This window comes from Schistocerca gregaria, chromosome 2, assembly GCF_023897955.1.
Source record: "Schistocerca gregaria isolate iqSchGreg1 chromosome 2, iqSchGreg1.2, whole genome shotgun sequence".
Classification (NCBI taxonomy): domain Eukaryota; kingdom Metazoa; phylum Arthropoda; class Insecta; order Orthoptera; family Acrididae; genus Schistocerca; species Schistocerca gregaria.
In genome coordinates, this window is record NC_064921.1 from 233,766,004 (window position 1) to 233,793,818 (window position 27,815).

Consider the following 27,815-nt stretch of genomic DNA (forward strand, 5'->3'; position numbering starts at 1 on the left):
TTCTCTCATAGTGACGAATTGCCCATATGAAAGCAGTGAATGAAAAAAGGCATAGTAGGCTTAGGCTAATTTACTGATATGTTTATCACCAAAATTTGCAATAACCCTAGTAGCATAAGTAGCTGAACCTAACTGTTTCAGTAGATCATCGCTGTGTTTCTTCCAATTCAATTTCTCATCAATGCACAGACCCAAAAATTTTGAACTTCCTGCCTTAGCAACACACATCTGTTCATAGTCTCTACTTATCAATAGTGTTATGCCATTTACTGTGCAGCATTGTATAAACTGTGTTTTCCCAAAATTTTGTGAAAGTCCATTTGCAGAGAACCACTTAATACTTTTCTGAAAGACATTCTTTACAATTTCCTTAGCTGATTCTTGCTTATTGTGTGTGATTACTGTACTTGTATCACAAGCAAAAAGAATTAGCTTTGCATCCTCATGAATATATAGTGGCAAGTCATTAATATACCGCGTGGTCAAAAAGTCAGCATAAATTTGAAAACTGAATAAATCACGGAATAATGTAGATAGAGAGGTACAAAATTGACACACATGCTTGGAATGACATGGGGTTTTGTTAGAACAAAAAAACTACAAAAGTTTACAAAATGTCCGACAGACGGTGCTTCATCTGATCAGAATAGCAATAATTAGCACAACAAAGAAAGACAAAGCAAAGATGATGTTCTTTACAGGAAATGCTCAATATGTCCACCATCATTCCTGAACAATAGCTGTAGTCAAGGAATAATGTTGTGAACAGCACTGTAAAGCATGTACGGAGCTATGGTGAGGCATTGGCGTCGGATGTTGTCTTTCAGAATCCCTAGAGATGTCGGTCGATCACGATACACTTGCAACTTCAGGTAACCCCAAAGCCAATTATCGCACGGACTGAGGTCTGGGGACCTGGGAGGCCAAGCATGACGAAAGTAGCGGCTGATCACACGACCATCACCAAACGACGCGTGCAAGAGAGCTTTCACGCGTCTAGCAATTTTTATTTGGTTCTAATAAAACCCCATGTCATTTCAAGCATGTGTGTCAATTTTTACCTCTCTATGTACATTATTCCATGGTTTCTTAAGTTTTCAAATTTATACTGACTTTTTGAGCACCCGGTACATACAGAATTTTAACAGACCCAAGACTGAACCCCGTGGGATACCATTCTTGATACCTCCCAGTTGGAGGACTCTCCTGATTTTAGCAGGCTATCTGTACTGTTAATTTCAACCTTCTGCATTCCTCCAGTTAAATATGAATTAAACCCCTCTTGAACTCTCCCACTCATATCACAATACTTAAGCTTATCTAGAAGAATTTTCATGATTCACACAATCAAAAGACTTTGAGAGATCACAAAATATCCCAATTGGTGATGTTCAGTTATTTAATGCATTTAATACTTGATCAGTCTAAGCATATACACCATTTTCTGTTGAAAAGCCTTTTTGAGAACCAAACTGACATTTTGTTAGTACTTCATTTTTACAAATATGTGATGCTACTCTTGAATACATTACTTTTTCAAGAATTTTGGATAAAGCTGTCAGAAGTGAGACTGGGTGGTATTTGTTAGCATCAGATCTATCCCCCTTTTTATGCAATTGTTTAACAACAGCATATTTCAGTCAATCTGGAAAAATGCACTGTTTCAGTGAGGTATTCCATATGTTGCTGAGAATCCTACTTACTTGTTGGGAACAAGCTTTTAGTACTCTGTTGGAAAAGCCATTAATTTCATGTGAGCTTTTACTTTTGAGTGAATTTAAAATTTTCCTCATTTCAGCAGGAGAGGTGGGTTGAATTTCAATTTTATCAAATTGCATAGATATTGACTCTTCCATATACTGCCTTGTATTTTCTAATGAACAGTTGGATCCTATTTTCTCTACAACACTTAAAAAATGATTATTAAAAATACTTTCTACTTCTGACTTCTTGTCAACAAACTTTTCATTGAGTTTGATAGAAATACAGTCTTCCTGTGCTCTCGGTTGCCCTTTTTTCCTTTTAACTATATTCCAAATTGTTTTAATATTACTATGAGATGTGCTAATATTGGACATTAATACACATACTTCTAGACTTTTTAGTAACTTATCTTAATACAGTGCAGTAGTTTTTATAAAGTTTCACTGTTTTGGGATCATTACTCCTCCTAGCTATAAGATACATTTCCCTTTTCTGTTTACCAGATATTTCCTTATATTTATGTTGTCTTCAGTCCAAAGACTGGTTTGATGCAGCTCTCCATGCTACCCTATTCGATGCATGTCTCTTCATTTCTCAATAATTACTGCAACCTTCATCCTTCTGAACCTGCTTATTGTATTCTTCTCTTGGTCTCCCTCTACAAATTAACCTCACCAACCAACTTCCATCCAGAACCAAGTTGGTGATCCCTTGATGTTACAGAATGTGTCATATCAATCAATCCATTCTTTTAGTCAAGTAGTGTCACAAATATCTTTCCCCCTCAGTCTACATCTACATCACACGCTACAAGCCACCTAATGGTATGTTACAGAAGGTACTTCTTATGGCACTGTTCCACTCATGAATGGTGTGAAAGAATGACTGTCAGTAAGCCTCTGTATTACCTCTAATTTATAAGATTTTCTTCTCATCATCATTTAGTGAATATGTTGCCCAACTCACATTTGAAATTTCAGTTGTAAACCTCTCTATGATGCACATCATCTCTCTTGTAATGTCTGCCACTGGAGTTCATTGATTATTTATGTAATGCTCTCGCAGGTACTAAATGAACCTATGATGAAACACGCCTCTCTTCATTGGATCTTCTCTATCTCTTCTGTCGGTCCTACCTAGTGAAGATGCATTCTGTTATCTGCTTTTCCTACTATTTGTTTTATGTCGTCATTCCACTTAAGATTGCTGTGGACAGCTCCTCCTACATGCTATACAGTAGAAACTCTTTCCAGCAATTTGTTATCAATAGTGCTGTTGTGCAGTAGTGAATTTCTTTGCTGATGCATATGCAATATGTTACACTTATCTACATTTAAGGTCAACAGTCAGACTGTGCACCATTCCTCGGTTCTCTGCAGGTCATTCTGCAAACCAACACTGTCTTCTGCTGTTATTACTTCCTTATAGGCAAATACACCACTTGTGAACAGTCTTAAAGAGCTTCTGACATTTTTCGTTAGACCATTTGTAATACATTGTAAATGGTAATGGCCCTATCATATTCCCTTGGGATACTCCAGAACTTACCTTTACATCTGTCGATTTTGCTAATGGCACAACACAGTCAATGCCTTCTCTGCACGATAGCAATGGAAATACTATCAATGACAATGCTAATGCTGTGAAAGCAGAGGTACTAAACACAGCCTTTTGAAATTCCTTCACCAAAGAAGACAAAGTTGTTATTCCAGAATTCGAATCAAGAACAGCTGTTAACATGAGTAACTTAGAAATAGATATCCCCAGAGTAGTGAAGCAGCTTATATCACTTAATAAAAGCAAGTCTTCTAGACCAGACTGTATACCAGTTATGTTCCTTTCAGAGTAGGCTGTTGCAGTAACTCCATACTTAACAATCATATACAACTGTTTGCTCAACAGAAGATCCATGTCCAAAGACTGGAAATTTGCACGGGTCACACCAATATTCAAGACAGGTAGTAGAAGTAACCCAGTAAATTACAGGCCCATATCATTAACATCGATATGCAGCAGGATCTTGGAACCTATATTGTGTTCAAACATTATGAATTACCTTGAAGACGACGGTCTATTCACACACTGTCAACATGGATTTAGAAAAGATTGTTCTTGTGAAACACATCTATCTCTTTACACACATGAAGTGTTGAGTGCTATTGACAGAGGATTTCAAACTGATTCCATATTTCTAGATATCCAAAAGGCTTTTGAAACTGTACCATACAAGTGACTTGTAGTGAAATTTGACACTTAAGGAATATCGTAGAAGATATATGAATGGATTCGTGATTCCCTATCAGAGAGGTCACAGTTCATAATAAATGATGGAAAGCCATTGTGTAAAACATAAGTGATTTCTGGTGTTACCCAAGGAAGTGTTATAGGTCCTCTGCTGTTCCTTATCTACACAAACAATTTAGGAGACAATCTGAGTAGGTGTCTTAGGTTATTTGCAGATGATGTTGTCGTTTATTGTCTAGTAAACTCATCAAACATAAAAAAATATTGCAAAATGATTTAGAAAATATATATGAATGGCACATAAATTGGCAGTTGACTCTAAATAATGAGAAGTGTGAGGTCATCCACATGAGTACTAAAAGGAACCCATTAAACTTCGATCAGACAATAAATCAATGTTGTCTAAAGGCTGTAAATTCACCTTAATACCTACGAAATACAATCATAAACAATGTGAACTGGAAAGAATACCCAGGAAATGTTGTGGGGAAGGTGAACCAAAGATTGTGTTTAAATGCCATGACACTTAGAAGATGCAACAGATGTACTAAAGAGGCTGCCTGCACTACACTTGTCCATCCGCTTTTGGAGTACTTCTGCATGGTGTGGGACCCTTACTTGGTAGAATTAATGGATTACATTGAGAATTAGTTTTAAAAAAAGCACATTTTATATTATTGAGAAATAGTAGAAAGAGTGCTATGCACATGATACAGGATTTTGGGTGGACATCATTAAAACAAGGGCATTTTTCATTTGCAGCAGGAGCTTCTCACGAAATTTCAATTACCAACTTTCCCCTCTGAAAGTACAGCAGTGCAGGATGGTGATAAATGCCTTTCTGTAAAGGAACTTGGTGTGAACATGAGCGCTGTTATCTACAGCACTGTAAATCTCATGGAAGAACAAAGCGAGCTGAGTTTCAGAAGATCTCTGTTTGCGGAATACATCTTAATTTTATAGTTTATAGACAAGATTCCCTTTCTCCTTAAATGTCTGATGTGTGTGTGTGTGGGGGGGGGGGGGGGGGGGGGTACTCAGTGACAAGATTGTCATCTTCCAAAGATGTATTAATTCTTGAGCACAACACATGTTCCATAACTCTACACTAGATTAACATCAAGATATAGGGCTACAATTATGTGCATCTGTCCTATAACTGTTATTTACACCAAGACGGACCTGCACTGTCCAGTCACTAGGTACCCTTCCTTGTTCCACCAATCCATGATAAACTGCTGCTAGAAGGGGAGCAAGTCTGTTTGCATAATCTATGTAGAATCTTATAGGTACCTCATCTGGTCCTGATGTCTTTCCACAACTAAGCGATTGTAGTTGCTTTTCCTATTCAGTGCCTCCTCATTAGTTACATAATCCACCCGTCTAATCTTCAGCATTCTTCTGTAGCACCCAGGGTGATACTCCAGACAAATACCTTCAGAAAATACTTTCTAACACTTAAACCCACATTCTATTTTACCAGTTTCTTTTCTTCAGAAATACTTCACTTGGCACTGTCAGTCTACATTTTATATCCTCTTTACTTTGGTCACCATCAGTTATTTTACAGCCCAAACAGCAAAACATAGCTACTACTTTCTGTGTGTCATTTCATAATCTAATTCCCACAGTACAGTGTGATGTTATTCAACTACATTCCATTACCCATGTTTTGCTTTTTTGGTGTTCCTCTTAAATCGTCCTTTCAAGACACTGTCCATTCCATTAAACTGCTCTTCCAAGTCCTTTACTGTCTCTGACAGAATTACAATGTCATCAGCAGATCTCAACTTTTTATTTCTTCTCATTGAATTCTAATCCCTTCTCCTAGTTTCCCTTACTACTTGCTTGATATACTGGTTGAATAACAATGGGAATAGTTAAAAACCTTGTCTCACTTGCTTCTTAACCACTGCTTCCTTTTCATGACCCTTGATCATATAACTGCCATCTGGTTTCTGTGAAATTTGTAAATAGCATTTTGCTCTCTGTATTTTAACCCTGCTACCTTCAAAATTGCAAAGAGTATATTCCAGTTAACATTGTTAAAACCTTATTTTAAATCAGATGTCATCAAACTTTTTCCACAGCAGGCCAGATAAGTGATAAAATGGCGAGCACAGGTTGCATTATCATACTGCACAGTACCCCGATGCATTAATTTTAAAAAGAACATAATAAATTTAAGGCACTTAGCAGCCAGAAAGTCTCTGCATATGTGAAGATCTAGTATTCTAAACATAATATTTAAATTTAAATGGTATCACAATGTCTTATGGTCCATACATTTTTATAGAGCATGTCATTTCCATGGGCCAGGCCGGATAAACTGGCGTCAGGAGGCCGAACCCAGCCCGTGGGCCGTAGTTTGGAGACCCATGCTCTGTAGTTTGGAGACACGTGCTGTAAGTTTACAAATGCTATAAACGTATGTTTGCTTCTCCTTACTTGTCTTCTGACAAGTCACAAGGTCATTACTGTCTGGGTGTTCCTACATTTCTCTGGAATGCAACTGACTTTGCCTGAGGTCAGCTTCTGCCAGTTTATTCATTCTTCTGTAATGGATTCGTGTTAGTATTTTTCAATCATGACTTATTAAACTGATAGTTATTCACTCCTGACATCATCTGCTTTGTTTGGAACTAGTATTATCACATTATTCTTGAAATATGAGGGTCGTTTGCGTGCCTCATACATCTTGCACAACTGGTGGAATAGTTTTGTCATGACAGGCTCTCCCAAAGATATCAGTAGTTCTGACGGAATGTCTTCTACCCTAGGTGCCTTTTTTCAACTTAGATCTTTCGGAGATCAGTCAAATTCTTCTTGCTTTATCATATCTTCCATCTCATCTTCATCTACGTCTTCTTCCCTTTCCATAAAATTGCCTTTAGGTTCATTTCCCTAGTATAGTCCCTCTATGTAATCCTTCCACCTTTCAGCATTCTGTTTTTTGCTTAGTATTGATTTTCAATCTGAGCTCTTAATATTCATACAGTTGCTTCTCTATTCTCTCAAAGGCCTCTTTAATTTTCCTATAGGCATTATCTGTGAGTAATGTTCAATAAATATTGGCATTAATGCTCATACTGTTTGTAAACATTACTCTCACATACATTTGTCCCCGTCCAAATACTCCCCCCCACCCATGCAATATACTTGTCCTATCTCTTCTATTCCTGGAAAATGTGTAGGAAGTAATTTCTTAACATCCTCTTCAGTATCATCTCTAAAGCTTTCACTGCGTTGGTCTCACCAAACCGACGTCACTTAAGTGCCTTTTTGGCCGTTGGGTTACATAAAAGTCACTCTAAGCCAGGTTGGGATTCTAAGAGGGACGGGATGCATTACAGATGTGTTTTTATGCTAATACCTTGATAACAGCATTAGCAACAGACAGCTTGGCAGTGTTGTTTGTGATGGAGCTTCTACTGTCGAATGGGGGATATGATCCTTTATCAGTTGCTTCAGGACATTCTTATAGTAATCTGCAGTGACTGTTGTTTTTCTTGGAACTGTGTGCACACACCATCTCTTGGTAAATAAAAAAAATGTGACTATGGGCTTATTGTCTGGCTTCTGTGCTTGTGCTTTTTGTGATGGGAGTTGACAATGTTGCACCCATTCTGTGCTACACCACTTCATCTCTGTCTCATAGCAGTGCATCCATGTAACAGGAGCAGTCCTCAACACAGTTTCCAATAGTGGCATACACAGGCACAAGTCTGCATTTGCTGAGGAGTGAGCAGTTGCAGCATCCATCATGTAGACATTTGCAAATGTGTGTGTGTTTTTTAATTATGTGAGCATTCCCAACTGATATCCCAATGAAGTGTGCAAGCTTTCTCAGTGAAGCATGAATCATCACAAATAATGGTATCTGCTGTGTTAATTTGTTGTTTCTGTTATGGTAGTAACAGGTGCACCCGCTCCTCCCTGCATTTCAGCATTTTGTGAGCCATTTTTGAAAGCACGATTCCAAAGGAAACATGCCTGATGAGATACTGCAGAGTCCTGTCTTCAGCCATGACAATGTTTAGAGCTTTTCTCTAAGTTTGCATTCCTTTTCACCTGCTGCATTTTTATATTTTCTCCTTTCATCAGTTAAATTCAATACCTCCTGTGATATCCAAGCATTTCTACTAGGCCTTGTCTTTTTACTTGTTTGGTCCTCTGTTGCCTTCACAATTCATCCATCAAGGCTACTCATTTGTCTTCTACTGTATTCCTTTCCATCATTCTTGTCAATCGTTGTGTATTGCTCGCTCTGAAGCTCTAAACTACCTCTAGTTCTTTTAAATTATTCAGACCCGGTCTCCTTAGTTTCCTACCTCTTTGCAGTTTCTTCAGTTTTAATATACAGTTCACAACCAATAAATTGTGGTCAGAGTCTACATCTGCCCCTGACAGTGTCCTTCACTTTAAAATCCAGTTCCAAAATCACCGTCTTACCCTTATATAATCTATCTGAAACCTTCCAGTGCCTCCAGTCCTCTCCCATGCATTTCATAATTTTTAAACAAGTGTTAGCAATGATTACATTATGCTCCATGCAAAATTCTAACAGGCAACTTCCTGTTTCACTCTTTTCCCCCCGGTCCATATTCACGTACTATTTTCCTTTCTCTTACTTTTCCATCACTAATTTTCAGTTCCCTCAACTATCTGAATAATTTCTTTTATCTGATCACACATTTCAATAAACTCTTCATCATCAATGGAGCTAGATGGCACATACTCTTGTACTACTGTGGTCAGTGTTGACTATATGTCTATCTTTAGTATGATAGTGCATTCACTGTGCTGTTGAAAGTAGCTTACCTGCATTCCTATTTTTTACTCATTATTAGGCTGCCTCCTGCACTATCCCTGTTTGATTTTGTATTTATCACCCTGTTCCCACCTGACCTGAAGTCCTGTTCTTCTTGACACTACATTCAGTAATTCACACCATACTGAAATTCAATCTACCCATTTCCCTTGTTAGATTCTCTACCTCACCTATCCAATTAAGGGGTCTAACATTCCATGTTCTGACCCATAGAATTCCTGTTTTGTTTTCCCTGATGACGATATCGTCCTGAGTCATTCCTGCCCAGAGATAAAAATGAGGAAGTAAATTACCCAAGAGGATGGCATCATCATTTAACCATACAGCAGAGCTGCATGCCCTTCAGGAAAAATGACAGCTGTTGTTCCCCCTTGCTTTCAGCTGTTCACAACAGCAGCACTGCAAGACCACATTTGCTGATGTTATGGGATCAATTCAGTCAATCATCTGGACCTACATATCTGCAACTACTGAAAAAGCTGCTGCCCCTCTTCAGGAAACACATATTTGGCCTCTTAACAGATACCCTTCCATTGCGGTTGCACCTACTGTACAGGTATCTGTGTCACCAAGGCATGCAAGCCACCCCACCAAGCCAATGTCTATGGTTCATGAGGGGAGGGGGAGGGGGTGGGGGTAAGCAACTAACAATCAAAATTGGGTGAAATGTGCAACTGAAATATTGAAAGAAGCCTTAAATAGCCCTAGGACCGACAAGAAGCCTCCTGAGACGCGCCAACGTAGGAGTAGGCAAAATGCAACAGGGAATAACAATATTAATCTGCTAATAGTAAACTGCAGGAGCGTCTATAGAAAGGTCCCAGAACTGCTCTCATTAATACACGGTCACAATGCCCCCACAGTGCTAGGGACAGAAAGTTGGCTGAAACCAGACGTAAGCAATAATGAAATCCTAAGCTCAGATTGGAATGTATACCGCAGAGACAGGGTGGACAGTGAAGGGGGAGGTGTGTTTATAGCGAGAAGAAGTGCAATAGTATCAAAGGAAATTGAAAGAGATCCGAAATGTGAAATAATTTGGGTGAAAGTCACGGTTAAAGCAAGCTCAGACATTGTAATTGGATGTCTCTATAGGCCCCCTGGCTCAGCAGCTATTGTGGCTGGGCACCTGAAGGATAATTCAGAAAATATTTCGAGTAGATTTCCCCACCATGTTATAGTTGTGGGTGGAAATTTTTTAATTTGCCAGATATAGACTGGAAGACTCAAACTTTCATAACGGGTGGCAGGGATAAAGAATCCAGTGAAATTTTTTTAAGTGCTTTATCTGAAAACTACCTTGAGCAGTTAAACAGAAAACTGACTCATGGCAATAACATATTAGACCTTTTGGTGACAAACAGACCCGAACTATTTGAAACAGTTAACACAGAACAGGGAATCAGCGATCATAAAGCGTTTACTGCATTGATGATTTCAGCCGTAAATAGAAATATTAGAAAAGGTAGGAAGATTTTTTCTGTTTAGCAAAAGTGAAAAAATAGAAGATTACAGAGTACCTGATGGCTCAACACCAAAGTTTTGTCTCAAGTACAGATAGTGTTGAGGATCAGTGGACAAAGTTCAAAACCATTGTACAATATGCATTAGAGACAGCTTACACTACACTCGTTCGTCCTCTGTTAGAATATTGCTGCACGGTGTGGGATCCTTACCAGGTGGGATTGACGGAGGACATCGAAAGGGTGCAAAAAAGGGCAGCTCGTTTTGTATTATCACGTTATAGGGGAGAGAGTGTGGCAGATATGATACATGAGTTGGGATGGAAGTCATTACAGCATAGACGTTTTTCGTCGCAACGAGACCTTTTTACGAAATTCCAGTCACCAACTTTCTCTTCCGAATGCGAAAATATTTTGTTGAGCCCAACCTACATAGGTAGGAATGATCATCAAAATAAAATAAGAGAAATCAGAGCTCGAACAGAAAGGTTTAGGTGTTCGTTTTTCCCGCTCGCTGTTCGGGAGTGGAATAGTAGAGAGATAGTATGATTGTGGTTCGATGAACCCTCTGCCAAGCACTTAAATGTGAATTGCAGAGTAGTCATGTAGATGTAGATGTTCCAAGCAAGATCGTAAGAGATGGAAGAGAGCCACTGTGGTACAACAACCGAGTTAGAAAACTGCTGCAGAAGCAAAGGGAACTTCACAACAAACATAAACATAGCCAAAGCCTTCCAAACAAAAATTACGCGAAGCAAAATGTAGTGTGAGGAGGGCTATGCAAGAAGCATTCAATGAATTCGAAAGTAAAGTTCTATGTACTGACTTGGCAGAAAATCCTAAGAAATTTTGGTCTTATGTCAAAGCGGCAGGTGGATCAAAACAAAATGTCCAGACACTCTGTGACCAAAATGGTACTGAAACAGAGGATGACAGACTAAAGGCCGAAATACTAAATGTCTTTTTCCAAAGCTGTTTCACAGAGGAAGACTGCTGTGTAGCTCCTACTCTAGACTGTCGCACAGATGACAAAATGGTAGATATCGAAACAGATGACAGAGGGATAGAGAAACAATTAAAATCGCTCAAAAGAGGAAAGGCCGCTGGACCTGATGGGATATCAGTTTGATTTTACACAGAGTCCGCGAAGGAACTTGCTGTGGTGTACCGTAGGTCTCTAGAAGAGCGTAGCATTCCAAAGGATTGGAAAAGGGCACAGGTCATTTCAGCTTTCAAGAAGGCACGTCGAACAGATGTGCAGAACTATAGACCTATATCTCTAATGTTGATCAGTTGTAGAATTTTGGAACACGTATTATGTTCAAGTATAATGACTTTTCTGTAGGCTAGAAATCTACTCTGTAGGAATCAGCATGGGTTTCGAAAAAGACAGTTGTGTGAAACCCAGCTCGTGCCGTTCGTCCACAAGACTCAGAGGACCACAGACACGGGTTCCCAGGTAGATGCTGTGTTTCTTGACTTCCACAAGGCGTTTCACACAGTTCCCCACAGTCGTTTAATGAACAAAGTAAGAGCATATGGACCATCAGACCAATTGAGCGATTGGATTGAAGAGTTCCTAGATCACAGAACACAGCATGTCATTCTCAATGGAGAGAAGTCTTCCAAAGTAAGGGTGATTTCAGGTGTGCCGCAGGGGAGTGTCGTAGGACCGTTGCTATTCACAATAATACATAAATGACCTTGTAGATGACATTGGAAGTTCACTGAGGCTTTTTGCAGATGATGCTGTGGTATATCGAGAGGTTGTAACATTGGAAAATTGTACTGATATTCAGGAGGATCTGCAGCGAATTGACACTTGGTGCAGGGAATGGCAATTGAATCTCAATGTAGACAAGTGTAATGTGCTGCAAATACATAGAAAGATAGATCCCTTATCATTTAGCTACAAAATAGCAGGGCAGCAACTGGAAGCAGTTAATTCCATAAATTATCTGGGAGTACGCATTAGGAGTGATTTAAAATGGAATGATCATATATAGTTGATCATTGGTAAAGCAAATGCCAGACTGATATTCATTGGAAAAGTCCTAAGGAAATGCAATCCGAAAACAAAGGAAGTAGGTTACAGTATGCTTGTTCGCCCACTGCTTGAATACTGCTCACAGTGTGGGATCTGTACCAGATAGGATTGATAGAAGAAACAGAGAAGATCCAACAGAGAGCAGCGCACTTCATTACAGGATCATTTAGTAATCGCGAAAGCGTTACAGAGATGATAGATAAACTCCAGTGGAAGACTCTGCAGGAGAGATGCTCAGTAGCTCGGTACGGGCTTTTGTTGAACTTTCGAGAACATACCTTCACTGAAGAGTCAAGCAGTATATTGCTCCCTCCTACTTATATCTCGCGAAGAGACCGTGAAGATAAAATCAGAGAGATTAGAACCCACACAGAAGCATACCGACAATCCTTCTTTCCACGAACAATACGAGACTGGAATAGAAGGAAGAACCGATAGAGGTACTCAAGGTACCCTCCGCTACACACCGTCAGGTGGCTTGTGGAGTATGAATGTAGATGTAGATGTAGAAATAACATGAAGAATTACTGAAGACTTGAGGCATACGGAATACATAGGAGCAGAAAAGTGAAAGTGTTTTCCTTTTGTGTCTTCAACAAATATTGAACATCCACTTCTATTAAACACTGGAATAATACTTAAGGGCGTGGTTCTTGTACTTCCATTTCTTAGCAATGCACTGTGTGGAAGAGAAATGAAGCTGAGAAAAATAAATTTTTAGGAATTAGGGAGGAGTGTGGGGATCATTTACAACATGTTGCTGGATGCTGTCTGACTGGCATGTACTTATCAGCAGATGCAGCTTCTAGTAACCTTAAATGTTTTATTTGTGTGTTTCGTCAGCTGTGCGGGGTGGTACACCTTTTGAATACTGAAACTGAGATGTACAGGTAAATAAGGTAATTATAGATGCAAGCAAAGGCATTAAGAAGAAATAACTATACGGAGAACTGTAATACAAAGTAGGAAAAGAATAGTGGAACCTTTGCTACAGCATTCTGAATTAGTTAATTTGGGAATGGAATGAAGAACAACCAGGGAAAAAAAATGTGGTGCCAGTAATAAGTGGAGTATGTAGCACTGAGTTTCACGACATCAAGTGCAGGTATGTGAGTCAATGAGAGAACGGCAGAGAATGTGTGAGATTGAGAGGGTGGCGGGGGCAGGGGGGGGGGGGGGGGGCAGTATTTTTTTTAAATTAAGAACGTTGTTCTAAGAAAAATGATTGTATTTTAATCAGTCAAAGGAACAAGGAGGTTTTAGAAGAAGACACAACGGACAACATGTAAGTTAATGGACCACCCACTAAACCATGTACATTAAAGCACCCACTTCTGAGACTTGGAGAGGCATGCTAGCCATGGTTTGAATCCACCCGGTAGATGAACAGTGAGGGCCAGTCAGTCTGCTGGCCTGGATGTGGTTTTTAGACAGTTTTCCACATCCCAAAAGCTGAATACCAGACTGGTCCACATGTCTCACCTCACATACATGGTATGTAAACATTTAAAAAAACCTTCTCTCACATGAACGTAGAATATACACTATATGCAGACAGATGAAGCACCTTGATTCCAGGAGACTGACGGTCTTAAGAAGTGTGGTCTCCTTAAACACATTGTCCACAGCAGCAGTAAAATAAATGAATGAAGTGCAACAATGAACGTAAGTGCATAGCACAAATCTGGAGGCAGGCCTAAATAATCAATAAAATAATATTACCAAAATTATGACAATACTATGAAAAGGATAGATTGTTACCCACCACATACAGCAGACACTGAGTCACAGATAGGTAGAACAAAGAGACTTCTAAGCACAGAAGTTTTTGCCAGAAGGCCTTCTTCTGAAGTAGACAAAATACACATACATACTCAGGCAAATGTTGCTCACATACATATAACCACTGTCTCTGGCACCCAAGGCCATAATTTTCTAATTATTCCATCTCGTATTTTCCATGCTTGATTACTAAAATAATGCATGGCCAACATATCAAGGAAAAAAACTATGCATTGATAATAAACCATATATTCCATTAATGAATTTGTATATTTAGGACAGATGAAGACAACAGCTTGACAGTTTCTCCATACTTAAAAAGCGAAAATTGTAAATTGTATGCCTAGTGGGTTTTCACCTATATGTTGATTTTTTGTATCAAAACCACTCAGGAAGTAAATGATGCTTAGAAAGTAATGGAGAGATGTGTAATGGAAATCAGCAGGTGACATAAGAAAACTAACAAAAGATCAGGGAATAGAGTGAAGCAGTAGTTGTAATTACCAGAGATAAACTCTAGTAAACTAATGGGACTTTCATATGACTATCAGCTCTTAGGCTGGGAATGCAGTTCTTATTATGGCCTTCATGCATAAAAATTGAAAATATTGGTTATCACAGGGGAAAAAAGGGATTCTGATCATGGGCCTAAATGTTAACTACGAAATGAGCAATGTATTAAACAAAAATATATACATCAAAAGAAGGTTTTGCATCACCTCGGTTCTGAGAGTTCCAGAACCTGTACAGGAAAGTGGAATAGAGATCAACATAAACATCATTTCTGCCCTTTTTACTGCTCATTAAAGCCACACACTGCATGTTGTACTACCATACAGTTGTACCTTCAGAGTTGGTGGTCTGGATTGCTGTACACACCAGTACCTCTGATACCCAGAAGCACGTCGTCTTGAATTGATGCATGCCTGTATTCATTGTGGCATACTATCCACAAGTTCAGCAAGACACTGTTGGTCCAGATTGCCCCTTCTTCAATGGCAATTCGGCGTAGATCTCTCACATTGTCCAGAAACAGCCCTTTTCAATCCTTTCCCAGGCATGTTCAATAGGGCTCATGTCTGGAGAACATGCTGGCCACTCTAGTCCAGCAATGTTGTCATCCAGAAGATGTGCATGATGGGGGTGCGAATTCTCATCCATGAAGACGAATGCCACACCAATATGCTGCCGATATGGTTGCACTGTCAGTCAGAGGATGGGATTCATTTATCATACAGCCATTACGGCACCTTCCATGACCACCAGCGGTGTACATTGTCCCACATAATGCCACTCCAAAACAACGGGAACCTCTACCTTGCTACACTCTCTGGACAGTGTGTCTATGGCGTTGAGCCTGCCGGTTTGCCTCCAAACACGTCTCTGACAATTGTCTGGTTGAAGGCATATGTGATATTCATCGGTGAAGAGAATGGGATGTCAATCCTGAGTGGTCCATTTGGCATGTTGTTGGGCCCATCTGTACCGCGCTGCATCACGTCACGGTTGCATAGATGGACCTTGCCATGGATGTCGGGGGTGAAGTTGCTCATCATGTAGCCTATTACGCACAGTATGAGTCATAAAACGACGTCCTGTGAGTGCACGAAAAGCATGATTCAACATGGTGACATTACTGTCAGGGTTCCTCCGAGCCATAATCCATAGGTAGCGGTCATCCACTACAGTAGTAATCCCTTGGGCGGCCTGAGCGAGGCATGTCATCAACAGTTCCTGTCTCTCTGTATCTCTTCCATGTCCGAACATCATCGCTTTGGTTCACTCCAAGATGCCTGGACACTTCCATTATTGAGAGCCTTTCTTGGCACAAAGTAACAATGCGGAAGTGATCGAACCACGGTACTGACCACCTAGGCATGGCTAAACTACAGACAACACGAGCCGTGTACTCCTTCTTGGTGGAATGACTGGAACTGATCGGCTGTCGGTCCCCCTCCATCTAATAGGCGGTGCTCATGCATGGTTGTTTACATCTCCCTCCATCTAATAGGCAGTGCTCATGCATGGTTGTTTACATCTATGGGCCTGTTTAATGACATCTCTGAACGGTCAAAGAGATATGTCTGTGATACAAAATCCACAGTCAACGTTTATCTTCAGAAGTTCGTGAACTGAGGTGATGCAAAACCTTTTTTGATGTGTGTACTATCTTGTCAACCACGTTGCCTTCACCAACTCACAAACTATTAACTTCCAATCCTACCTATGCCTCAGGTTACACTATACTTCACTCTGTCAGCTTTAAAAAAAAAATGTGAAAAGAAAATATCAGCCCATCATCCAAAACTATCATTGCCCTCAATGAATCGCCATTTCCTCCGAATCTTCATAGGTCTAGCGAATAACAGGATTCAACCCACTACGCTCATAAAAACCATATGTGTAAACGAAACGTACGTCCGACTTCCGAAGCACACACAGTATATAGATATATATCTCGCGCCATCACCTAACAATAAGAGCACATTTCAAGGCATGTACCACCAATGGCTCATGTTAGTTGCTAGATCCTATCTTCGTGACGGACGCTACTTACGAACGGTGCCCTACCGAGAGGGGTGGTGAAAATGGTCCGGCCAAGGGCACAGTCAAAGCTGGACGGAAAACGTAGTACCTACCGAAGAGAAAAGCAGAAAGGGGAACAGTTTGAGAATCAAACGGGAGAAGCAGCGAGTTCCACATCTCGGGTTCTTATCTCCTGCCTGTCAAACGAAACATTTCCCTTGGCCCGCTACGCACGCTGTTGTCAGTTATTTCTACAGTGGCATTTCATCCAAGTGCAACTCCCCCTTGTGGAACAATTGAGTTTTTGCTGTTATTTCGCTACGATATTTTCGGATTTGAAATTACGGCGAGTGGGTGCTGAAGCTCTTTGACCGCTTAATGAACGAGAAAAAGGAGCGAAGAGGTCGTACCCGGCCCTTATAGCGACTCGCCATGTACTTTCGTGTCACTTCTGCGACGCATTAAACCATCACATGTTAGTCTTACATATAAAAAAAATAGCCCCTAGACGATCAGTAATATGAATGATATTTCCGGATGTGCAATAATATTGAACGTGTGGGTGTTAGACTGAAAGGCAATACTATCGACAGCACCTAATAATTTTGAAATATATTGCGCTGCCTGGAAATACTGTGCCGTCTGTAGGCAGTATTGACCAATTATACTGACAATATCCTTGGCATGTTTATACACGCTATTCGTGGTTGCTGTTGCGTCTTAACACAAACATGATTTCGAAACAAGACGAAAGTACATTGTTACTGGAGTGCATCGAAATGTTTATCGGTAAATCATTGTTGGCAATGTGGTATGTTAGGAGGATGAGTATATTAAGAACGAATCGTATGATTTGTAGCTTACAAAATACTGAGAAATGGAAACAGTGTCCCACAGTCAGGAAGGTAGATAATTAAAAAAAGTAGTGCAAAGCTAGGAATAAAAAGTATATGTAGATGTTCGTGTGTGCGTGCTTGTGTACGCTATTTGCCCTAATATAATCCCTTAATGTACGTATAATTGCATGGCAAATTATCATTGCCGGTTTAACCAACACTGTTTGCAATACTGTTGCGTGTCTGTTCTGTGTTAAATCAAATAAAACATCTGTAATATACACCAATATTGCACCTGTCTCACATTTTTATGGTTTTTTTGTTGCATTATTCACATCTCCGTGTTTTTTACGCGGCACAATAAAGTGATTTCCTGGATCTAATGGTTCATCTGTGCTTTCCCTCCCTCCCATCACTTTACTTCCTATTGGTTTTCTACGTTTCGGTGTTGATTCTGTTTCCTTTCGAAGCATGCAAAAGTGTGCGCTTCTCATTTGGATTGCAAATTCGTGTGCGTGCCATGCGTTGGCCATGCAGACAACAGGGTGAATAGTGGCCCCCATCACATTTTTGATCTTTTCCTCGTCCTCTTGAAGTTATATCTGCTTGTCCAGTAGTTGAACGCCTCCCATATGGGCCTTGTATTCTTCTGTGAGATATGCATTGTAATAGATTTTTTTTTCCCCCATGAGTATCTTTTAGGTCGTGCGGTGGCGTTCTCGCTTCCCACGCCCCGGTTCGATTCCCGGCGGAGTCAGGGATTTTCTCCGCCTCGTGATGACTGGGTGTTGTGTGATGTCCTTAGGTTAGTTAGGTTTAAGTAGTTGTAAGTTCTACGGGACTGATGACCATAGATGTTAAGTCCCATAGTGCTCAGAGCCATTTGAACCATTTGAAGTATCTTTTAGCACAGCTCAAAGGAGTAAAATTACTGTAATTTGTGGTCCTCCATTCCACTGCAAGAACATCGTCTTTACGATGTTTCAGTGCCTGTGTTATTCCAAATTACGGTACATGCACATCGGCGATTACTGCCGTTATCAGCTATATAATGGAATGACGACAATGAAAATTTGCGTTGGACCGGGAGCAATGTAAATAGTAATTTTTGTGTATGAGACGTGTACGTAGTAATACGGCACTTACACACAGTAGTGATAATGTAACATTATTGGAACGCATAAAATAAACTGACACTGTACTTACTTCACAAAATTTGAAATATACTGAGTGTTACATGGGCATCCATATGTTCATACCACGCGGGTGCGCGCGCGCACACACACACACACACACACACACACACACACACACACACAGCCAGACAACTACATCCGAATACATTGTCGTACAGAAACTACGAGCAGGCACACAGTGCAGCCAGGTGCGAACACACAAAATAGGCAAATCAATTCCTTTCCTAAAATAAATTACAGATTTTTTTTCTTTTCAGTTTGCAGGCATTATAGCAGTCAGTTCAACCTTTAAATACAACAATCAAGGCTTAAAGTTCCCTGCTTATGCAGAAAGAAATAAAATATTTGCGTCCCAAATGGGACAGTGGTGGTAAATGATGCCACAAGAGCCATTTCAATCATTTTTAATTCTTCGTCAATTATCACACGGCAGCAAAGTCACCAGCGAATTTAATCATTGATATCCTTTAATCTTGAATTTTAATTCCACTCCTGAAACTTTCTTTTATTTCCATCATTGCTTCTTCGATGTGCAGATTTAACAGTAGGGGTGAAAGACTAAATCCGTGTCTTACATCCTTTTTTAATCCGAGCACTTTGTTCTTGATCGTCCACTCTTATTATTCCCTCTTGTTTGTTGTACATATTGTATATGACCTGTCTCTCCCTATAGCTTACCCCTATTTTTCTCAGAATTTAGAACGTCTTGCTCCATTTGACATTGGCGAATGCTTTTTCCAGGTCGAAAAATCCATAAACGTGTCGCGATTTTTTTTTTTTCTTGCTTCCATGTCAGAATTGCCTCTCTGGTGCTTTTACCTTTCCTATAGCCAAACTGATCGTCATCTAACATCCTCAATTTTCTTTTCCATTCTTCTGTATATTATTCTTGTCTACAACTTGGATGCATGAGCTATTATGCTGACTCTGCCATAATTCTTGTACTTGTCAGTTTGGGCAATCTTGGGAATTGTGTGGATCATGTTTTTTTGTGAAAGTCAGGTGGCATGTCGCCAGACGCATACATTCTATGCACCAAGGTGAATAGTCGTTTTATAGCCACTTCCCACAATGACTTTAGAAATTATGTTACTCATTCTTTCTGCCTTATTTGATCTTAAGTCCTCCAAAGTTCCCTCATAGAGGCCTTCAATGTACTCTTTCCACATATCCACTCACTCCTCTGCATTTAACATTGGAATTCCCATTGCATTCTTAATGTTATCAACCTTGCTTTTAATTTCAGCGAAGTTTATTTTGATTTTCCTATATGCTAAGTCTGTCCTGACAGTCATTTCTTTTTCGATTTCTTCACACTTTTCATGCAGCCATTTCATTTTAGCTTCCCAGCACTTCCTATTTATTTCGTTCTTCAGCAGATTGTATTTCTGTATTCCTGAATTTCCCAGAACTTTTTTGTACTTCCTTCTTTCATTGATGAACTAAAAATTTCTTCTGTTCCTCATCAACTGTACTGCCTACTGAGCTGTTCCTTATTGCTGTATCTATGGCCATAGGGATCTTCAAGCATATCTCGTCATGCCTTAGTTCTTCCATATCCCACTTCTTTGTATATTAATTCTTCCTGACTAATCTCTTAAACTTCATCACTACTACATTGTCATCTGAGTCTACTTCTGTTCCTGGAAACACCTTACAATCCAGTATCAAATTATGGAATCTCTATCAGACCATGATGTAATATAACTGAAATCTTGCCTTATCACCTGACCTTTTCCAAGTATACTTCCTCATCTTGTGATTCTTGAACACAGTATTCTCTATTACTACCTGAAATTTATTACAGAACTCAATAAGTCTTCCTCCTCTCTCATATCTTGTCCCAAGCCCATATTCTCCTGTAACCTTTTCTTCAACTCCTTCCCCTACAACTAACTGCATTCCAGTCCCCCATGACTATTAGATTTTCATCCCCCTTTACATACTGTTTTGAACCCTTCAACATCCTCATATACTTTCTTTATCTTTCCATCTTTGGCTTGCAACATCGGTATGTATAACTGAACTATTGTTATTGGTGTTGATTTCCTGTCGATTCTGATAAAAACAACCCTATCACTGAACTGTTCGCAGTAACACTGTCTCTGCCCCTACCTTCCCATTCGTAACGAATCCTACGCCCGTTATACCATTTTCTGCGGCTGTTGAAATCTAGATTGAGCATTTGCATTTCCCTTTCCAGATTTCTAGCTTCCCTACCACGTTCAAGCTTCGGAAATTCCACGCCCCATGTCGTAGAACATCATCCTTTCGTCGATTATTCAATCTTTTTTTCTTGGTGACCTCCCCTTTAGCAGTCCCCTCCCAGAGATCCGAATGGGTGACTATTACGGAATCTTTGGGCAATGGAGAAATCGTCTTGACACCGTTTAATTACACTTTATGTGTCTTTAATGCAGTGGTTTCCGTTGCCTTTGCGTCCTCATGGCGTTGACCACTGCTGATTCTTCCAAGCACAAGAGAGTTCCTTGAACCTCTGCCCCCTCCTCCGCTGTCTTTGACACGCCCGTTGGCAGAAAGAGGCTGACTTCTTATGCCGGAAGTCTTGGGCCGCCAATGTTGATTATTAATCAGATTTAAGCAGTGATGGGTTTCGAACCTGGGACTGAGAACGTCTTACTTACCAGTGCCGCTACACCTAATCCATGGGCGAATCCACGAAGTTGTCATAATGTCTAAGATACTTGGACGTGAAACTACACTTGTAACTTTCAAAACTTGGAAAGAATTTCCAAAAGCCAAGGTATCTTTGAGCAAAAATTCGTCTCTCATGTTGTGCAAGATTCTAATTTGGCATTTTTTATATAAACCATGTCAGTTTCGAAGCGTGTGATGCAAAAAAGAACTAATTTTTTGTAGATGACACAAAAAATGAATAATGTCCCAAAAAATTGATGGTTATCCACTCAGTATATGTTATAAGTACTTTGATATTTAAATCCAGCAGTCAAGTTATACAACTGCTACAGCCATAGTATTGTATCTCTGCTATCAGTCATGAAATGCTACATTTGGCATAATGGAAAAGCCAACAGAATCACGGGTAATCGCTTCTAAAAGTGTATGAGAATTTTCTAATGAATAAAAACTCCGCATCCTACATTCCTAGGGCGGGAGGGGAAGTGAAAAGTGGTTCCTTTTACACTCATTTCCCTCCCTCATGCCCCCGCCACCTTTGAGGATGCCTGTGCATGGGGACAACCACTTCCAGTACTGTTTCAAATGTTGGACCGTCAACGTGTAAATAGTTTAGATAATCTTTTTTCTCGTTGAATTATGATTCTCTCGTCAAGTTTTCGCGAGTGAGCCTGTGACACCAATTTTTCATTCACATCCTTCTCTTTTGGCGTGTCACAAAATAGAACGCTTACCACAGCAGCAGCGACTTGATCGACCAGCATTCCAAAACAGTATTGTACAATATTGTTGCAGATTTTTATTAGGCAGCTTAGGGAGAACTTAAACAATATTGTGCACTACTATTGGTCTGGGAGGCAGACTTGCAGTGGGCAACTCACCTCCAGCCTGAGCAGACGCTCGCCACCGCGCTGCCACACGGCGCCCACCGTCACTTCTCCCGTCACCTGGAAGCCGACGTCCTTGCCCGTTGCTGCCGCGTCGTTCAGCAGGATCGTGCTCTGTAGGCTGTAGCGCTGGCCGTGCCCGGCCGCGAACACGCCGTCGTCGACGCCGCCCCCTCCGGCCCCCGCAGCTGCTGGGGACGAGACCAGGACGAAGCTGTAGCACGTACACACCACGACCCACAGGACACACAACGCTGTCACATTCGGCTGCATCGCGGAACTGAGCTACGACCAAACACACTGCCCGATAACCAGGGAGTTCAGCAGAGCGCAACACCCACTGCACACGTTACAATCTCACTAACAGAGTAATTCACAACTGCTGATGTTCCAGCGGAATGCAATCAAGAGTTCCGAGCAGGCAATGATGGGTACACTACGTGTACAGCTTTTGCTATCCTGAACCAGACTGAGGGCCTCTCTCGGTGTCTTCGAGGCGAAATACGACTTGCATGAAGCGTCGCGCGTCAGCCGAATCGCATTACCATATCTGATAGCACAAGATAAGCGCGCGCGCGCTCCCGTGTGTGTGTGTGTGTGTGTGTGTGTGTGTGTGTGCAATTTCCTTTCGCGCCCAGGACAGTTCCAGTCTCTCACTCCCCACGTGCGCTGCCCGCCGGGCTTCTGCCACTACACTGGGGTCTGCTTGGCCAGGGAGCTGCTGTGTGTGACCTTGCTGAGCATTTGTCGTCGAATGGGGCCCGCTTAATGCGATAACCCCCTCTGTCCAGAGTACGCTGTCGGTGCACTAGCTGCTGCTGTCGCAACTGAACGACTTTTTAATCGCTCGAACAAGCTATCTCCACCCGTAATGACACGCGAGGACTGTCATTTCGAATGCGCAAGCGTTTTCGCCATAGAAGTCGTATCTATTATACTGCAGAGGCCGCAGTCACGGCATTGAATACGTGAAATGCGCACTTCAAATTTCCTGTTAAGGTTCTATGAATGTCTTCCGTCATAAGATATCACCGTGGAAGGTCACGCAAAGGAAATAAATAAATAAATAAACAGGCAACTTAGAATTTTTAAGTTCTATGTATTTCAGGGTTTTATGATTAGCTGGAAGTGATTATATGTTGCCTTTATTGCCTACTACCGTTAAACACTTATAATGTCACCGGAAACACCTCTTCATCTATCTTTATCTAATTAAAGGACAGTCAATGGCAATATAAGCAACGCACTTATCAGAAACCCCTTTACACACTTAAAGCTGAACTATGCTCCCGTGGCAATGATGATGCAATACACTGTTGAAGCTGTACGAATATCTCGCGACAAAAATCGAAACAGAAAGTCTAGGTAAAAATATACAAGTAACTTCAACTTCTTTTAACTTTCGCATTTCAATAGTTTCTGGTAGGCTGCAAATGTGGTTATGTCTTCCTTACGTACTCCACTTCAGCAGTTGTGCTGACGCTGGTTACAAACTTTCCTGTAATATGTAACTTACTAAACGAACTCTCCAACAACAAACACTTTACACCTGTCACCAACCACCTCCACGTTCTCACACAAACAGGCGCTCATGACCGCTGCAGGTGTTGCGCAATGAAATATAGTCTTTGAAAGTTCAATATATGGAGTATAGACAAGGATGAACCGTTCATATTACTGCTGCTCCAGCACACGTAAATTATCTACCGTGGATACGTCCCCTGTGGATGGTTATCGTAGCACTAAATGTCGTCTTCGCGCAGACAGAGTGGCATCGTGTTACACACCTCCTCCAGAGGTCGCAGGTCTCTTATAGACGAAACCAATGCACAGTTTCTGTTAACTAGGGCGCTTCAGCAGTCCCCCAAACACTGTCGCAAATGAGAACGCACGTTCGATGTCACTTAGCTGACGACGAGAGCTCAAGTGTTGAATAGCACCCACTCGTCGGAATCTCGACAGAGTGCCAAAACCGAAACGTTTATCACGCACCTCGCGTAAGATGGGCAGCCCATAAGCAGCAAACTATTTACGTAAGCGAGACACAGCAGTTCATTCCTTCTTTGGCGCCGACTTGCGACTGAGGCACTCTACGCGTCAGCTGGAAAAGCGAGCCCGCTGCCCTCTGGCGCAGGTAGCCTACACTTCTCCTTGCTTCCCCCCTCCCCCTCCCGCCCATCACCCATCACAACGCCGTTATGTGGGCGGAAAGACTCGCTCTTGGGCCACTGGCCACCTTCTTTTTCACCTGGAACCGACACAGCTGGCGAGTCGCACCGAGGTCAGGCACATCGGAACTGGTCAGTCACGCCTTCCCCTCGCCCAGCCTACGAAAGTGCTTTCCATTTTCTTGCCTACCCACGAAGATTCATGCCTGCAGCGAAAGTGAGATTGTTGGAGGTACAGCGCATGATACATTAAGCAGCTATTAGTAAATACAATGACGGGATTTTGTTAATTTGAGCAGTCGAAGAAGGAATGATAGGTGATAAGGGTTTAATGTCCCGTTGACGACCTGACTGGTTAGTTGTGGCCCATCACGAATTCCTCTCCTGTGCCAACCTCTTCATTTCAGAGCAGCACTTGCTATCTTTATCATCAATTATTTGCTGGATGTATTCCTATCTCTGTCTTCTTCTACAGGTTTTATCCTCTGCAGCTCCCTCTAGTAACATGGAAGTTATTCCGTGTTGTCTTAAGGATGTCCTACCACCCTATCGGTTTTCGATATATTCATTTCTTCACCGATTCTGTGGAGAACCTCCTCATTGCATCCTTTATCTATCCACCCAATTTTCAACATTATTCTGTAGAACTACATTTCAAACGCTTCGATTCTCTTCTTTTCCTGTTTTCCCAAAGTCATACAACATACATTCTCAGACATTTCTTCCTCAAATTGAGGCCTGTGTTTGATATTAATAGGCTTCTCTTGGCCAGGAATGCATTTTTTGGCAGTGTTAGTCTGCTTTTAATATCCTCCCTGCTACGTCCCTCAGGGGTTGTTTTGCTGTTGGCAGAATACCATAACTTCTATTTCGCGATCACTAATCGTGATGTAAAGTTTCTTGCTGTTCTCATTTCTGCTGTTTCTTCTTATTACTTTTCGTTTCCTTCGATTTATTCCCAGTCCATCATTAGACTATTCATTCCATTCAGCAGATCCTATAATTCTTCTTCTCTTTCACTGAGGATAGCAATGCCATCAGGGAATTTTATAACTGACGTCCTTTCACCGTGGATTTTAATTCCGCTTTAATCTTTCTTTTATTTCTTTCATTGCTTCTTCGATGTATAGACTGAACAATAGGAGCGAAAGACTACAACCCTGTCTTACACCCTTTTTAATCCGAGGACTTCGTTCTTGCTCTTCCACTCTTATTGCTGCCTCTTGGCTCTTGTACATATTGTATACTGTATAGCTTACCTCTATTTTTGTCAGAATTTCGAACACCTTGCACGATTTGACACCGTATGTTTTTCACAGGTCGACAAATCCTTTGAACGTGTCTTGATTTTTCTTTACCGTAGATTCCATTATTAGCCGCAACGTCAGAAATGCCTCTAGTGTCTTTAGCTTTCCTAAAGCCAAACTGATCGCCAAATAACACGTCATCATTTTTCTTTTCCTTCATCTGTAATTTATTCTTGTAAGCAACTTGGCTGCATGAGTTGTTAAGCTGATTTACGGTAATTCTCACAGCTGTCAGCTCTTGTAATCTTGGGAATTGTGTTGACGATGTTTTTCCGGAAGTCAGATGGTTTGTAGCAAGATCCATGCCTTTTACATACCAACGTGAATAGTCGTTTTGTTGCCACTTCCCTCAACGATTTTAGAAATTCTGATCGCATGTTATCTATCCCTTCCGCTTATTTGGTCGTAAGTCTTCCAAAGCTCGTGTAAATTCTGGTTCTAATACTCCTCTACCTCAAATACTGGATTTCGGAAGGAAACGGATCTTGTATTTCGAAAGGAGCCTTTGTGGCATTTGTCTTAAGCGATTTAGGAAATCGCTCGAAGACATTCACATTGATTATACAGGTGAGCCATGTCTTTAGGGCGAAAATTCTGAAGACAGAAAATAATCTGAACTTAATATTCTGAAGTGTAATCTCCTTTCTAGCGTCCATCCCGCCGTCCAGGGTCAGCTGTTTCTCATGATTTGCCTTTTTTATTTTATTTTGTATTAACGTAGTGGCTGAACGGCCTTCGTTTTGCCCTAGTCATCAAATACTCTGAGGGTGGGAAGTGGTGTGCGCTCTCTGTGAATCGCGTACATTTTGTCCTGTTTATGTACCGCATTTTGTGATGCAGGGATTGGGAAACATCCCAGGATTTAGCTAAACGTGGAAAACATCCTAAAATCTAACTCAGGCTGGCCAGTATGCCAAACCAACAACGATCATTAATCCGCTGCGCAGATTCGATTTGAATCTCGCAACCTCTCCCTCTCGAAACCTACAGCACTGCTCGTTAAGCTATACCAGCAGACCTACTATTCTGAGAGGTAATCAGCTAGCGTAAGTTTACGTTTAAGGTGGTACGAAATCTTGAATGAGCGATGGATGTGATTTCAGGCAAGCGTTTGTAATCCGTTTGAGTTTCACAACAAGCAACTTCCGACCACTTCGTTAGGTGACCTATCTTAAAAAACGATGCACAATCGTCTGTGATGTCTGTTACAGCTAAATCAGTGTACTGGATCCAAAAACAAATTATCGATAACTGTTGCACTCTATCCTTTAATCTGCGTTGAGATTTTTTCTGTGAAAAATAATCCAAAGCTAGATATCAATACCTGAAGAAGCCATCGGTCAAAGCTACCTGATAGGAAACAAATATTAAAGTCTTCACAAACAATGATTTTCCAGTTGAGTCTGCATAACCTTATTAAAACTTATTGTAGCTGCTTTATGAAGCTTAAGATGCTTCCTGCCGAGGGTGAACTGTCAATACTACACGCTTGTATGTTTTCTGTTCCACTTTCGGCGATAGCATTCAAACAGCTATTCAGCATAATATTCGCTAACCTGTAAGGCTTGGGACTTCACCTTTTGCGTGTATAGCTACTTCCCTTTTTTTATACTGGTTCTACAACTATATGTAGCTTGTATCTCTCAGAATTAATCTGGAACAATTTCAGTGATTTCCTTGCAACCAGACATGCACATGTGGTCACCCACTGATTTTTGGATTTTGGCTTAGAGCATGCAGTATATACATACACCCGATTTTTAAACCTCCTCCATTCCATGCAAATGTGGCACGATGGTGAAATGATCACAGTTCATCTCATTTGCCATTTCTCGAGTACACTGACACGGATCATTGTGGATTGATGCGTTTAAACGATCTTCATCAGACGCCGAAAGTCTTCCTGGACGCCGCGTGGGATTAGCCGAGCGGTCTGAGGCGCTACAGTCATGGACTGTGCGGCTGGTCCCGGCGGAGGTTCGAGTCCTCCCTCGGGCATGGGTGTGTGTATTTGTCCTTAGAATAATTTAGGTTAAGTAGTGTGTAAGCTGAGGGACTGATGACCTTAGCAGTTAAGTCCCATAAGATTTCACACACATTTGAACATTTTTTTTTTCTTCCTGGACGTTGAGACTCACAAAACGGTTCTCTTTAAAACGAGAAAAC

At 41.0% G+C, this 27,815-nt stretch overlaps 1 protein-coding gene across 4 annotated transcripts in view; it reads right to left on the reverse strand.

The window, feature by feature from the left end:
* LOC126336762 (microsomal triacylglycerol transfer protein) overlaps nucleotides 1-27,815 on the reverse strand; it is a 189,758-nt gene that overhangs the window by 80,737 nt on the left and 81,206 nt on the right. For 2 of the 4 annotated variants that reach the window (XM_050000771.1, XM_050000768.1), the window contains one exon: nucleotides 22,169-22,362. In XM_050000771.1, coding sequence (XP_049856728.1) covers nucleotides 22,169-22,362 — 194 coding nt within the window. Of the gene's footprint in view, nucleotides 1-22,168; nucleotides 22,366-27,815 lie in introns of all 4 variants that reach the window. The other 2 variants (XM_050000769.1, XM_050000767.1) reach the window with 1 other exon arrangement.